The 14,683-nt window shown below is 55.0% G+C and overlaps 1 protein-coding gene across 4 annotated transcripts in view; it reads right to left on the bottom strand.

The window, feature by feature from the left end:
- Positions 1-14,683, bottom strand: part of NDRG4 (NDRG family member 4) — a 40,447-nt gene that overhangs the window by 14,125 nt on the left and 11,639 nt on the right. For all 4 annotated transcript variants that reach the window (XM_032325896.1, XM_032325893.1, XM_032325894.1 and 1 more), the window contains exons 2-3: positions 7,183-7,277; positions 2,842-2,886 (exon numbers count right to left, since the gene is read on the bottom strand). In XM_032325896.1, coding sequence (XP_032181787.1) covers positions 2,842-2,886; positions 7,183-7,254 — 117 coding nt within the window. In that variant the 5' untranslated portion in view covers positions 7,255-7,277. The remainder of the gene's footprint in view (positions 1-2,841; positions 2,887-7,182; positions 7,278-14,683) is intronic.

Genomic DNA, 14,683 nt, shown 5'->3' with positions numbered 1-14,683 from the left:
CTGCTCTGCCAGCCCTGCACGCTGGCTGGCAGCCCTGGGGCGAGGGGGTCGCCTCCCCATCTCTGGGCATCCAGTGACCTGGGCAACACCTGCCATGGGTGCTAGTCCCAGCCATGTCCTCAGCCCTGGGCGCACCAACAACTTTCCCTGCCCCATCTGTGACCTCCAGCACTGGGGACCCTGTACTCTGCACTCTCCCAGCACAGCGAGGGTGCGGAATGGGGTATTCCCCTGCCCCTTAGAGATGGCCATGCTCCCTAGTCCCTGAGGCCACTCTGGCACAGCCCAGCCCCTGCCCTGTTCACCTGCTCCTCCTACCTGCTCCTTAAAGGGGACAAGGGTTGTCCTCCCACTGCTCTTCTGTGGTCTCCATCCAACCTTATGCCCAGTCCAACCTCTGACCCTCTGAGGGGCTCTGCCACCCTTGGTGCCCAGGGAGAAGCTAACCCTGGATACTGCCCACTCCCAGCCAAGGCCCCCATTTCCACTCGGCTCGCTGGCTTCAAAACCATAGACCTGAGTTCAGGTCCCGTCTCCCCCACCCACTAGCTGGGTAACCCCAGGTAAAGCTTTACAATTTCTCTGTGCTTCAGGCTCAACCGTAACACAGGAATCCAGCCTTCCTGAAGAGTTGCTGTGAAAACAAGCAAGAGCTCCATGAGGGGCTCCAAACTTGACCTCGTGCCTGCCCAGGCCCTTAGGGGAGAAACAGGGCAATCCATGTGTCTTTCCACACTGTGGTCCTTTCCCTGGACTGTGGTCGGATAAGGCAAGGTCAGGTCCTAGCCAGCCAAACCTCGGCTCCACCTGTATCTCTGCCCCTTCTCTGCTGTGTGACCCTGGGCAAGTCAGTCAACCTCTCTGGGCCTCCACATCTGTAAATGGGAGAACAGCTGTGCTGTCTGCAAGGATAACACATAGTCCTCACGCGGCTATGGAAAAGGATGAAAAAACTAAAGCACAGAGAAGTTTACTGTCCCACTTAGCTAGTAAACACGGAGCTTTCCAGCACCTTAGCACTCAGGGCCTGGGGTCACATTGTTAAGGGCAGCAAATGCTTATTAGCATATCTCCCACTTGCCAGCCTCTTCCAAACACCTTGCACATGTCATCTTATTTTATCTCCTTAACATCCACGTTACAGATGAGGAAAATGAAGCACAGAGAGGTTCTGTCACCTGCCCAACACCACACAGGAGCAGGGACCACACCCAGGCTGCCTGCCTCTGACTCCACACTCTGGAGGCCAGTCACTGGGAGCTCGGGATCTGAGTGCTGGGCCTCGGGCATCACTTCCCGGGGAGGTCTGAGCTCTCTGTCCTCACTGTGCAGGGAAGGTAGTGACAGGCTCTGCAGGTCACACGGCCCACAGGTGGAAGGGACAGGCCCTGGACCCAGGTCTGTTGGGCTCTTGTTTGTCTTGCCTCCCCCACTGGCTGGGTCCATTGAGGCAAGGAATGAAAAGGGGATAAAATTCCTGCCAGGCCTTGGCCCAGATTAGGGCCATGCATCCTCTCAGCTGCTTTTCGAGGGGAAAAAAAGAAAAAAGAGGCGGCAGCCTCTGGGGGTGTAAGTGGACTAGAAGGGCGGGAGCCTCTAACACCTGCTGTCCTCTACCGAGCAAACGGGCCTGAACACAGCTGGCCAGCCAGCTTGGCCTGGCCCATGGGGCACAGGTTCAAAGGACCCCAGGATCCCCCTGGCCCCTTTCGTACTCCCCAGCTGTGTTTTGGGGGCTGGCGGTCGACACTACTGGTCTGGTAGGTCCCACCTGCTGTCAGCCAGGTCTAGCCGGGCCTTTTGGGGATTTTACTTCTCCAGCCCCCTTCTGGCGCAAAGGGGCTGTCTGTCCTGTCCTCCTCGAGCTGGGAGAACAAGAAGTCCCCCGTGAGGTTCCCCAGCTGGGCCTGGGCCACCTCCCGGCCACATCCCTCCTCTCCCTGCTTCTGGGCTCCCTCTTGTTCCCCAGACCCAATCCCGTCCTCAGCTCCAGACCCCTTTGTGTTTGGAACCGGTGCTCCCAGGGGACAGGAGCACATGCACGTGGGTGGCTCCAAGGCCTCCTCTGGTGTCCTTGAAGGGACACATGACCCAGGGCCTGACGCACAGGCCTGGGATCCGGGTCCCTGCTGCGCACGGGGTGCTGGGGGGAGGAGCCTGCCGGCCTCCCCACCTTGCGTCACCCTGGCGTCCAGACCTGGAGGCTGGGGCTATGGGGGAGGGGGCGGGCTTCCTGAGACCAAACCAAACTGAAGGCAGGCTCAGGCGAGGGAGAGGGACCGTTCTGGCCAGCCAGGAGGAAGGTCCTAGAAGGGTCTGATTTGGTTCAGCAGCTTTTGATGGCCAGCAGCGCTTTGGAACCTGTGGAGGTTCCCGCCGTGTCTACCTTCAGATGTTTTCTGAGGCCTGGAAATAGAGGGCGACGATGGGACTCAGAGGGAAGGAATGGCACCATGCAGAGGAATAAACACAAAGAACAATTTCAATTTTCACAGGGAACCTGGCATCAAACTCCAGAGGACACGGTTGCCCCAGCGACGGTTTCCACGGAAACGGGAGCTATATCGGAGCGCCAGCCTCACTGGAGGAAAGTGCTGATTCAGATGACAACATCCCAGCTCCATCCTCGCTTCCCCTAGGCCTCACCCCTGCTCTGGTCCCAGCAGGGGAGCGGAGGCCTGTCTCTACTGAGCAGGGAGCAGGGAAAGCTGGGGTGAAGAGGGTGGGGGGGGTCCTGGAGGCTGTGAGAAGGGCCGTGACCCTCCTCTGGGACCAGGCTGGGCAAGGTCAGTGGCTGGCGGCTGGCAGTCCTCTGTCTGGGGAGGTGGGGCCGAGACCTACCTTCCAGTCTGTGTCCACGGCCAAGAGGAAGGTGTCGGAGTTCTCCTGAGGGAAGGCAAGGAGAGAGGCAGCACGTTAGGCCCTGCCTGGCCCAGGGGCTCCAGGGGCTCGGGCGGCTCAGCCTGGAGCAGACTCACTTGCTGTGTTCCCGGGTCCAGGTTAATGTTAACAAAGGCGACCCAGGGCTTGCCAAGCAGCAGGCAAGTTAAGTGCCTTGTGGATAAGCCTACAAGTAGCTACTCAGACCAACTTTACCTATTAATTGAAAATGTGGAGATGTCTATCTTACAAGTGGGAAGGGAGAGGCTTAGAGAGGCTGACTCACCTGGCCAGAAAGTGGTAAGAACTCTGGAGCCGAATCCTTGCTGGGGGTCCCTCTGCCCTGCTGCCCCCGCAAGGTCAGACCGCGGGGGCCTCACCGCAGAGGATGGCAGGGAAGGTGGGCAGAGAGAGGCAGGACGAACACACCCACATTAGGGATGGGGAAGCTGAGGCCCCGCAAGGGAGGAACTTGGGGCTTTTCCAAGCTGCACAAAGGCTCTGTCTGGGTCTGCGGCTCCTCCTACCTTTCTCTACCTGCCTGCTTTGGGCTCTCAAAGCACAGAAGTCCCCTGCTTTCAGGCTCATTGACACCGTACAGTGGGAGTCGCTGGTGCCCATCCTTCCCGCCGGGCTGCAAGTCCCATGAGGGCAGGATCCCATCCGGCTCTGCTCTCCCTACAAAGCCTGGGCCGGAAAGGGCTCCCCAAACCCAGACAGAGGTGGATGAGCGTCTGCTTTTGCAAATGAGGGGAATCAGCTTGGAAGCACCCACTGTTTGCAGGGCAGCCGCTTGCGATGCGGAGTGGAAGAGGGGGCTAGAACCCCACGTGTGTGTCCTCTGTGGGTCTGGTCTAGTGAAGGAAACCTCGTGGGGTTAAGAGGGGAGTGGCATGTGTCCAAGAAAAGCAGAGACCCTGGCCCTCTGCCTTGCTCTCTGCTGTGCCTGTCTAGAAACCTCGGCGGTGACACACGGGGCAGGCCACCTCGCTTCACGGCCTCCATGTCCGCGAGGATTAAAGAGAAGCGCGGTCACTCTGTCCTTTATTCTCCTGCACTTGACCTTCTGGGCTGCACAAGGTTCCAGGAGGCTCTACCCATGAATACGTGGATAAATGAGACAGTCAGATCAGGACCAGGATGTTACCTGAGGACGGCAAGACAAGGACTGCTCCGCTAATGGACAAGACGGAAGACGACGCCAAATCATGGGAGTTAAAAGGAAAAGAATGAAAACCAGCAATTCGGATGTTTTACTCTCAACATAAGGATAAGTTCAACCTCCTGCTTTCTGGCAGTTAAGGTGGTGGGGGCAGTGGACAGAGTGAGCCGGCTCTAGAGGGTCTCCCACCCCAAGAGGAAAGCCAGATTTCCCGTGGCTGGGACTGTGGCATACACAGTGGCTGTCCTCTGGCCTCACCTCCCCGCTCCTCCAGGGCCTGGGGGTTCTGGCTGCGGGAGGGGTGGAGAGTGCGGAGGTGGCCAGGCCACTCCTGAACCTCGGAGGGAGGGGATGGGGGTCTCCGGGAAGGGGACGAGGCTGGTGCCTGATGAAGCCTCTCACTGGAAGGTCACGCCCAAGCCGGAGGGCAGGGAAGATCGGTGAGATTTCTAGACTCAAGACCCTAAGAGCGGAGAGGAGGAAGCAGTTTTGTGAAAAACAAAATCAACACAAAGGATGAGGCAGATAATGGCGGGGCGTGCTGTGCGCTTCCAGCGGGCTGGGGGGGGGGGTCCCCGGGAGATGGGAAGGCCTTGGAGGGGCAGGAGCCAACCAAGAAAGAGCAGGGATGATACATGCCAACCCAGGGCCCCAGGAGGTCCTGGAAGGAGAGCAGGAACAGTCTGAGGCAGACGGGTGGGCGAGAGGGCCCAGCAGCGGCTTGGGGGAGTCGGAGGATGGGGACACGGCAGGGGCAGAAGGAGCAACAAATTCCCCGCGGAGCCCTGGACACGCCTGGCGTCCGGGTCTTCCAAGGCAAGCAAGCCCTGAATGGTGAGCTCGATGGTGGGTGAGGATGTGGGACTCTGCATTCCCGGGACGCAAAGAGTTGGCGCCCAGCAGACCGCAGAAGGTTTAAGAAGCGAGGGGACAGACACCTTCCGGTGCTGCAGCTAGGAGAGAGAACCGGGCAACGGCTGGGCAAGAGAGGGCCAGAATGGCTCTGGAAGCCCAAGAGTGAGGTCACGAGAATCTGCAGTGGCCGGGCTGGGAGCACACGGGTTCCCCCGGCGGGGGTGGGGGCGGGGGGGAAGGAGGGTTGGGGCTGGGGATGGGGCCGTTGATGCCGAAGTGACCAAGGCTAGAGCACGAGGTTTGTGCCAGGCCGAGGGAAGAGAGAAGCGGTGGGGGGGCTCAGGGCTGAAACGCAGATCCTTTGGCAGGGAGGGCACGTCACGGTGGCAAACTCAGGTCCGGGTCCAGGAGGGATGAAGGGGGACACCAAATACAGCAGACAGAAGGCAGGGCCAGGCTGGTCAAAGGGGCCGTGCTCACCAAGTCAGGGCGGGAGGGGCAGTAAGGACCGGGCCAGGCTGGCAGGGAAGGGGTGTGGGGGCATCGCTTGGGGTGTCCCGCAGAGGTGGAGGGTGGGAGAGCCAGGCTGGGAAGCACGAGGCCAGGGTGCCCTCAGATCTCTGTGCTGCCCACAGACACTTGGTACCTGTAGACAGCGCCTCTGGGCAGTGACTCCAGAACCCCCACGCCTCAGCTCTTGCGGCAGGGTGCAGGGGTCCCCAAGGGCACCGTCTACCCACCTAGACTCACAAGCAGGGCGGGCTCTGCTTGACTTGAAATGGGGGGAGGATTGTGGGGGGGACTTTTTCAGGAAGTTCTGGGAAACTTCCTTCTTCTGAGACACATCACAATCTACGACGACCTCGACTCTCTTCACCGAGAGCCTTAGGTGTGCAAGGCTCCACTAGGCCCTAGGGAGACCAGTAATAAAACGGGCAGGATCCCTGTTAGGGGGTCAGTATTGGACCTGGAGTTGGAGAAGACCTCTCTGAGGAGGGGCCATTGGGACAGAGCCTAAATAAAGTGAGGACAAGTTTGGAGCAAGGTAGCCCAGGGGAAAGCAGCAGCTGGGGACAGGAGTGGCTGGTTCAAGGAGGAGCAGCGGGCTCCTCGGCAGGAGAGGAGGCTGGGGGGTGGGGTGCAGACCCCCTCCTGGGCCTGGGAAGGGCGGCGGTTGCAGCTCGAGCCAGGTGGCAGGCACTGGCCAGCTTTAAGCAGAAAGTGACATGGTGTATTTTAAAAGGCTGTAGAGTAAGGAGAGCACGAGGGAGGCTCCTGGCAGCCCCGAGACAGGAGATGGGGGGCCTTGGGACAGGCCGGGGAGACAGCTAGAAGGAAGGCGGCAGCTCATCAGCCGCTCCCTGACCATTCCTGGGGGCTGCCCCCACATATTCAGTTCTTGTTCATTACCCCAAGATTCCGTCTTGAAGATAACGGGCGGGACTCCCAGCCTGGTGTGGCTGGGCCCCTGGAGCTCCATCCAGCCACTTTGTCCCAACACAAGGCACCCAGCAGTTCTGGTGCTCAGGTCCTGGCCGGAGGCTGTGAGAGGATAGGGCAGAGACCAGTGTGCCAAGGTTTTGGGGACAGGGCTCCTGGCTTCCCCATCTGTAAACGGAGGGGTGAGCGGCACAACCAGCAGAGACCCGGGGTCCCCACGCTCAAGGATTCTCTGAGCAGTGGATGCACAGCTTTTCTTTGCAGGGAGGGAAAAGGAGGCTGCACCAGGCATCACCACAACAAGAAAATGTGAGGTACAAACAACTCTGGAGTCTAACACCCAGTGCCCGGGAGGGGACCCTTGGGGACAAAACAATCTCAAGTGCCTTAATCCCATTGCTCTGGATGACACGGCTGGTCATAGCTGCCCTCGGTCCTCAGAAGCTTGTGAGGAAGGACAGAGAAGTCCGCAGAGGAGGAAAGGCCCTGCCACTGCCCAGTGGGTACCCTCTTGGGGCTCCATGGCCTTCCAGAACCAAGGGTTGAGCATGGCCTCCTTCCCAACAGCTCTGTGACCTTGGCCAAGTCAGTTAACTTTCTGTGCCTCAGTTTTCACATCACTGAAATGGGACTCACTCTCCTAAAGAGCCTCCCCGCCTCAAAGGCAGCAAAAGCCACAGCGCAGTGGGCTGGGTCTCAGGGTGGCGGGAGGACTCCAGGTGCCGGGCTCCCCAAGGAGGGTCCCTGGGCTCCAGGCCACCGGCAAGACTGGAGGGAAGACACGCGGTTTCCTTCTTGGCCACGAGGTGGCGCCCTCTACCCCAGGACCGCAAAAGGCCACTCACCAGCTCCGCAGCGTCCTGGCCCCGGAGCAGTGGCTTTTCCTCGGGGAATCGCAGCTCCTGCAGCCCGGCCATGGTCACGTCGTGGAGCAGGAGCCCTAGGGAGGGAGGACGATGGTCAGGCCCTGCTGCTGAATCTCCCCGGTGTAGAGGAGGACAGCACAAGCGCCGTGCAGGGGCACAGGGGGCCACACCCACCACTTCGTTTCTGGAACCCCGCACCCCCTCCCTTCCCAGTTCCTAAGTGCAGCCTCAGCGCAGGGCTTCGCACGGGCATCGAGGCTGCGTTTGCAAGACCCGCCTGTTCAGCTCAGAGGCCGTCATTATATTATTTGCTCTTAAAAGTTAAAACACGCTTAGAAAGAAAGAATAAAGAAGAGAAAAAGCACCAAAGGATGATTCTTAACACAATGTCAAGAAAAATTCTGCATTCATTGAGATGAAGAGGGATGGGTGTGGGGAAGCCGAATGCAGGCGCAGAAGCAGACAGAAGCCCCCTGTGGTTGGAAGTGGACAGTGGGGTCCTGGAGGGCACAGGGAGGAACAGAATCAAGGGCTCCCTTGGAGCCTGGGAGGAAAAGCCTGGCTGGGGATGGCCCTGGGAGCATGGCAGGCAGAGCATACAGTGAGGTTGAAAGAGGGGGTGCTGAGCTAAATGTTCCAGCCACAGGGAGGGATGACCGCTCAACCTAAAGCCCCCAGATACGAGCGCCCAACCCCTAACGGCTGGGTGTCCCTGGGAGACCAAGGCTTCAGTCTGAACCTCAGGAAATGGTTATGTGTGCACATGTGTGTGTGCATGCCTGGCTGGGTGTATACATTTGGAGGAGCCCGTGGTGAGGGAAGAGGAGTCAGAGACAATCTGTGGAGCACCCCCCCCAGGATCACACCCAACCCCCCAACCACCCCCCCCCCACACCCGTGATCCTCGCTTGGATCTTATGAGGGCACGGATTAGAATACACTAGGAGAAAAACTAGCCAAGGAGGTGAACTGGAAATCTGTAAAATGATTAAAATTGACCAAAAAATACACGAGAAAATAAAGCTCATGAGAAGTCAAGGAAATTAAAATTAAAACAAAAACAAGATACTTTCTTTTTTTTCTTTTTTGCCCATGGACTTGGCACAGTGTTGGCAGTGCTGGTAATGACGCACGGACGCCAGCGCTTCTCGTGTCCCACCTGTGGGTGTAGAAACGGCTACCTCTTTCTGGAGGGCAGTTTTGCAGAATGAATTAAAGTGATTTAAAAGGTTCATGGTCTGGGACTCAGCAGTCCTCTCCCTGAAGGCATTTCCTAAGGAAACCAGACAGGGTACCTCATGATTTATCTGTAAAAATGCTCACCTCAGGGCTTTCTTGAATAATAATAATAAACTAGAAAAAGCTAAAAGTCCATGAAGAAGGCACCAGACAAACTGTGGGTCAATCACTTGTGAATGATGATATAATACTATGGGGGAAATTACTGTATTCTAATAAATGGAAGAAGAAGTTACAAAACATACAAGATCATTGAGATCACAAAATAGGACCAGCCCCGCAGACAAGCCTGGAAGGATGCACATCGTAAAGTTTATGGGCATCCTTTCTGGGTGGAGGACTGAAAACAGGGGTCCACAATCTGAAATCTAGAAAAACCAGCAATTTTTAGTGACGATATGAAGAGCCCCGTCAGTTCCTTCTTGCAAGCATTTCACGGCTCATGAAGTACTTCCTTGTGCTATTTAACTTCAGCCTCCAGGAAAGTGAGATAAGGAAACCAAGAGGTTCCACGGCATGCCCAGATGGGGCCAGGCCTGGGAATGGGGTCTCTGGATTCCTACGTGGGTCTGGAGCTCATTCCTTAGGGCCACAGCCCCCTGACCAGGAAGGATGGATTCTTAGCGGTCCTCCCATTTGTCTGTCCTGCTTCAATTCTATTTTGATCTTCTCAAGGGGGAAGCCCTTGAACCTTCCCTTCTGCTCCGAAAGGCTGACAGTCCCACCAGCTGGTTGGTCAGAAGGCGCACCCCAGCCTCCCCCTGCCTGTTCCTTCTCTCTGTACAAGACCCAGTGACCGCGGAGTTGGCATGGTGAGTGCCGGGGACTCAAGGGCACAGGGCCTCAGAGGGAACCGATTTCTGTGACAGACGGTCAGGACACCAGCGTGCAGCTCCAGACCTTCCCTGGGCTTCCTTCCCTCCTGTTAGAAGCAGGAAGCATCAGTATTAGGAAGCTAGTGCCTCGAGATTACACGGGAGTCCCCACGGGAGCGTAGTTTGGGGTTCAAATAGGCTGAGGTTGGGCTGGCAGCTGCCGGTCACCCAGGCCTCACGGACATAATGGAGAGCTGCAGAGAGCTCTTGGGAGAGCCCCGTCCTCGGCATAGGGAGGTCCCTGCCCGCTCAGGCCCCAGGTCCCGCACCTCCGGTGGTGCATTCTCTTCCCAGTGGTTTCCGGGGAAACCAGCTAACACAGGGCAGATGGGCTGTATTTTTAGAAAGGCATCCTCTCCCCTCCCCCCTTTCTCTCCCATCCTTTCTGATGTGTGCACACTCATCCGCGGCGGAGGTGGGGGAGGGGGGACGGGCAGCTGAAAGAAGGGCCCCCTCCTTGGAAAACTCTTCCCCCATTAGGACTTTTTTTTAGCAGCCAGTTTCCGGGAATAACTACCTCGACTGAACGCCCTGGCAGCACTGGGGTGTCCCTCCCCTCACCCAGGCCGGTTACGAAACCCTCCTCCCCAAGGATGGAGCTATTCAGAGGACTGAGAGTGGGCAGCACAGGGACAGATGGCCCAGGATCGAGGGGGCGGTGGGGAAGGGGGCTGGAGAGAAACCTGATAATCCGGGGAGCTGGGAATGCGCGGCAGCCCCGGGAAAGCACAGGCAGCCCAGGGCCCAGCAGGTGGTGATGTGGGGCTGCAGACCAGAGACATTCCGACTGGGCTGGCATAGAGGCTTCTTCCCGGGGAAAGTTATGGTTAAAAAAAAAAAAAAGAAAAAAAGAAAAGCACCTCGATGCTAAGTTAAAGGAAAATGTAATTCCTTATGAAGTCAACACATTGTACACCTAAAATGTTCATAATGTTAAATAGCAATTCTATCTCAGTTAAGCTGGCGATAGGAGAGAGATTCCCACCAACCTCCTGCAGAGGTAGCTGGGTGGGGGGGGGCTCAGGTGGCGGGGGTGGGGGTGGAGGGGTGGGTGGGGGTGGTGCACGGAGCTGGGGGGCAGGTGGGGGGATGACCCCAGGGGTCTGGGAAGCAACAGTGTTGGTTCTTCTCACCCCCACCCTTTTTTCTCCCCTCGGATCTCTGACTCCCTAAAGGCAACCCAGCGTGTTCGATCCAAACAAGCCTGGGACCATTCTAGCCCTCCGCCTTCTTGCTCTCTCTGTGTTGAGGCCTGGAGTCATCGGAACACTGGCTCATACTTCTTCACTCGCTGCCTAGCTTTATTTTGGGCGAATCACCGAAAGGATGCTTATGTGCAAAATGGGAACCCAAGCGTTCCGGATTCTTCTGCCTGCCTCAGAGGTGCATCAGAGAGACAACAGACAGAAAATGCTTTTTCAAAGGAAGATTTTGGTACCCATTTGGATGAGACAAAAAGAATTGAGAATAGGGCACTGGGGGCTTCCTTTACTTCCTCTGCATACTGAAGGCAAGCCTGGAGCTCTTTTCCTGCTGTCTTCGGCTGGAGGAGTGATCCCTGCTTACTGGCAGGGAGGCTCCACTAATGTTCGCTATGGAGGGAAATGGCCTCTTTGCGTGACAGAGACCTGTCGACACAGAGGAGATCCGGGACTGGTGACAGGGGCTCCTGGGCAGCGCCAATGGGGGTAATCACCCCCATTCGCAGGGGTTTGGAGGAGCTTGGAGCCCTATAAACCCTCAGATGAGTTAGAGTTAAAAATATAAGTGATTGGGGGTGCCCTCCTGGGTGGCTCAGCGGGTTTAAGTGCCTGATTCTTGATCTCGGCTCAGGTCATGATCTCAGGGTGGTAAGGCTGAGCCCCGGCTTGGGCACGGAGCTCGCTCTCTGACCCTCCCACCTCTCAAAAGTAAAAAAATAAAAAAAATACATATATATGTAAGTGACTACTATGGTCATTCCTGAAACTATTCAATGTGTCCATTAAAGTGATCAGCAGTAGCTACCTCAACTAATAAAGCAATTTTGGAATGGAAATACTGCTCAGACAGTGGAAGGGCATGTCTGGAAATATACTGTGGGGAGCTTTGTTGTCTCAGCAACTGGGGACCCCTACAAGTATTAGGGTCCAGGAGCCAGACAGGACAAGGGTGCCATGCAGGGACAGTGCTGCACGATGAAGAATCACTCCCCACTCCAGGAAACCCCTCGCTGTCCCACTAAGCCACACAGGAACTGAAGCCGCTGAACGTTAAGACAGAGAATGAAGTCAGCATAGGCAGGAGAAGCCCTCCAGGTGAGCCACACCTTGTGGTGCAGGAAGAAACTGGACTGAGAGAGGAGGGGCAAGAGTGTGCAATGGTTTGTATTCTTTCAGCTCTAAGAGTGAGGGGGCCTCTGGCAGGTCATGGTCAAGGTCACAGTCCAAGGTGCCCTGTGGATACTGCATTCCTGAAAGTCCTAGTTATAAGATCCCATTATTACGGGAAAAGTCACAAGCAAATGAAATAAGTCACAACCAGGAGCAGAGTCCGAGGGGGCCTGGCCAGCTCCACCAGGGAGAAGAGATCTGGGCCATGGACAATGACACTGCAGAGGGTGCGCTTGTGACGCGTGTCCAAGCCTGTGCACCCAAGCGCCTTTCTACCACTCTCCCCATGCCAGCAAAGTAGTCTGAAAAGAATCCCCAGAAACCAGGGGACAAGAAATTTCTGGAGGGACCCCAGAAAATGAGGAATTCTTCCACAGGCACTATCTAGGGAATTTGGAACCATACCCATAGCTGGCCCCTTCCAGCCCTCTCCCTGTCCCCATCCTGACCTCAAAAGGCTGGGACAGAACCAGGGGCAGAGCCTGGATAGGACGAGACCTTCCTTCAGCATCTCTGTTCCACGGAGGAGCAAAGAGGAAGGCGCAAGGCGGGAGTGACAGGTGTAGGTCCCTTGTGGCAGATCCAGGAAGGGAACCCAGAGCCTGTGCTCTTGAACCCACACTCCATGTACCTTCTGCCTCCCTCAGGAGATGCCTAACAGCAGGATACAGGGGATGGCACTTATTGCTGGCCCACCCTTCTAGATCTTCTCTCTGGCCATGGTCCCTTGATTCATAGCAGTCTGAACTAGGCCAGCTCTGTTTTCCCCTTGATTTGGGCCTATGAATTCCCATTGCCCCATAACTGCAGCCACCCTAACAACACACACCCTCATCCTTCCAGCACATTCCACTGGGCTTAAGGCAGCCATATGTGGATACTGACACTCACACCTGAGGTCCCCAGCAGACCCAGTAGGCACATTGCTACCCACAGGAGCACGTGCCTTTGCTTGTGCTGTTCTCTCCAGCCGGAAGGCCTTTCCCCATCACATTCCCTACATGACCCCAAAACCAATCATGAATCTTTTCTGAGAGCACCTGATATGTTTTTGTTGAATGAGGTGAATGACTGATTCTTCACTTTAGACTCCAAAGTATTGAAAGACAGATAGCATTTAGCGTGGGTGAGGGTGTGGAGAAACAGCACAGGGTTTTATAGACTCTGAGGTCCGATTTATATACTCTTGGTTGCACTGCAGTGGGCTCAACTTTATTTGGAGTGGAACTTGGTAGTTTATAAAAAAATGCAAATATCTGTCAACTCTGCAAGTCTGTCTTTAGGTATTTATCCTAATCACAGGATACACTGTGAGGCAGGGTGTGCAAGGATGCATTGTTTGGAATAGGAAAAAATAGGTGGAAACAACCCAAATGACTGTCAGGAGAATGGGACATCTACACCCTGAGCACCATAAGCTATTTAAAATATGCGGTATTTCTGTATTTCCGCTGAAATGGAGAAAGCATTCTAAAATACGCAGTCAAGATAAAAAGGGATATCACAGAATATTAAGTATAAACAAACCCATTTAAGCAAAACATATGTGCACCACAATACATATATTTGCAAATTTAAAAAAGAAAAAAAGACAGGGGCTCCTGGAGGCTCAGCTGGTTAAGCGTCAGCCTTCAGCTCTGGTCATGATCCCAGGGTCTAGGGATCAAGCCCCACATTGGGCTCCCTGCTCAGTGGAGAGTCTGCTTCTCCCTCTCCCTCTGCCCCTCCTCCCTGCCTGTGTTTCTTTCTCTCTCCCTCAAATAAACAAATAAAATCTTTTTTTTTTTTTAAGGTTTTATTTATTTATTTGACAGAGATCACAAGTAGGCAGAGAGGCAGGCAGAGAGAGAATGGGAAGCAGGCTCCCTGCTGAGCAGGGAGCCCAATGCGGGGCTCGATTCCAGGACCCTGAGATCATGACCTGAGCCGAAGGCAGAGGCTTAACCCACTGAGCCACCCAGGCACCCCAAAAAATAAGATCTTAAAAAAAAAAAGTCCTCACCTTTGTCAGGGGAGCTGTAAGAGTGCTTGTCTCTAGGGAAGGATATGGTTTGGAAGGTAGAGCAGGAGATTTTTACTCCACGCGGCAGATTTGATCAAATCTAAGATACCACTGATTCTAACTCACACTAACATTTTATGTATCGACAGAAGTGAAAAAAACATTGCCAGTTCAGACATAACCCACCCCCCACTTTAAACATTTTATCCTGAAAGAATTTCAACTTTCTAGAGAAAGTGAAGAAAAAACAAAGCACAGAAATTGCCCACACCCCCGTCACCCGGCTTCCCCTAATGTCATCATGCTACAAGACTGTAACACAACTAGGAGAAACTAGACAAGGCAGGAAACGAAACACTGCCACAATGTTGTGAAGTCGCCTACAGACCCTTGCATCAATTTCAATAGTTTTTCCAATTATATCCCAATCCACGATCCACGTTGCTGGTAGTTCTTGTGGACTCGGGGACAGTTGTTCAGTCTGTCTCTGTCTTTCATGATGCTGACACTTGTGATGAACATGGATTGGTTACCTCTGCAAGACGCCCCTCCGTTTGGGCCTGCCTGCCGTTTCCTGAGGCTCAGGCAGAGGTTACGCATTTTTGGCAAGAACAGAACAGACACCATGTGCCCTTCTCCTCCCATTCCATTAGTAAGTAGGTGATGTCAGTCTGTTTTACTGCTGGGGATGCTGACCTTGACCCCTTGATTCAGGTCGTGTCTGCAGGTTTCTCTAAAGTTACTACTTTCTCTCTGTAATTAGTCAGTATCTTGTAGGAAGACACTTTCAGATTAGGCAACCTCCCGTTTCCCATCACAGTTTCCTCCACTAATCGTAGTAGCCATGGACGCCTCTTGCCTACAGTTATTACTGTCATGTTTTCTTAGGATACTTCTCTGTTTCGAGCACACCTTCTCCATTCATGAATTGGAGTCCTCCTTTGAGAAAGATCTCTCCTTTCTCTTCCATGTATTTCTTCATTCAATGACTC

This window comes from Mustela erminea, chromosome 19 (assembly GCF_009829155.1).
Source record: "Mustela erminea isolate mMusErm1 chromosome 19, mMusErm1.Pri, whole genome shotgun sequence".
NCBI lineage: Eukaryota > Metazoa > Chordata > Mammalia > Carnivora > Mustelidae > Mustela > Mustela erminea.
Note: the sequence above shows the minus strand (reverse complement) of the source record. Positions and strands in the feature narration are given on the sequence as shown.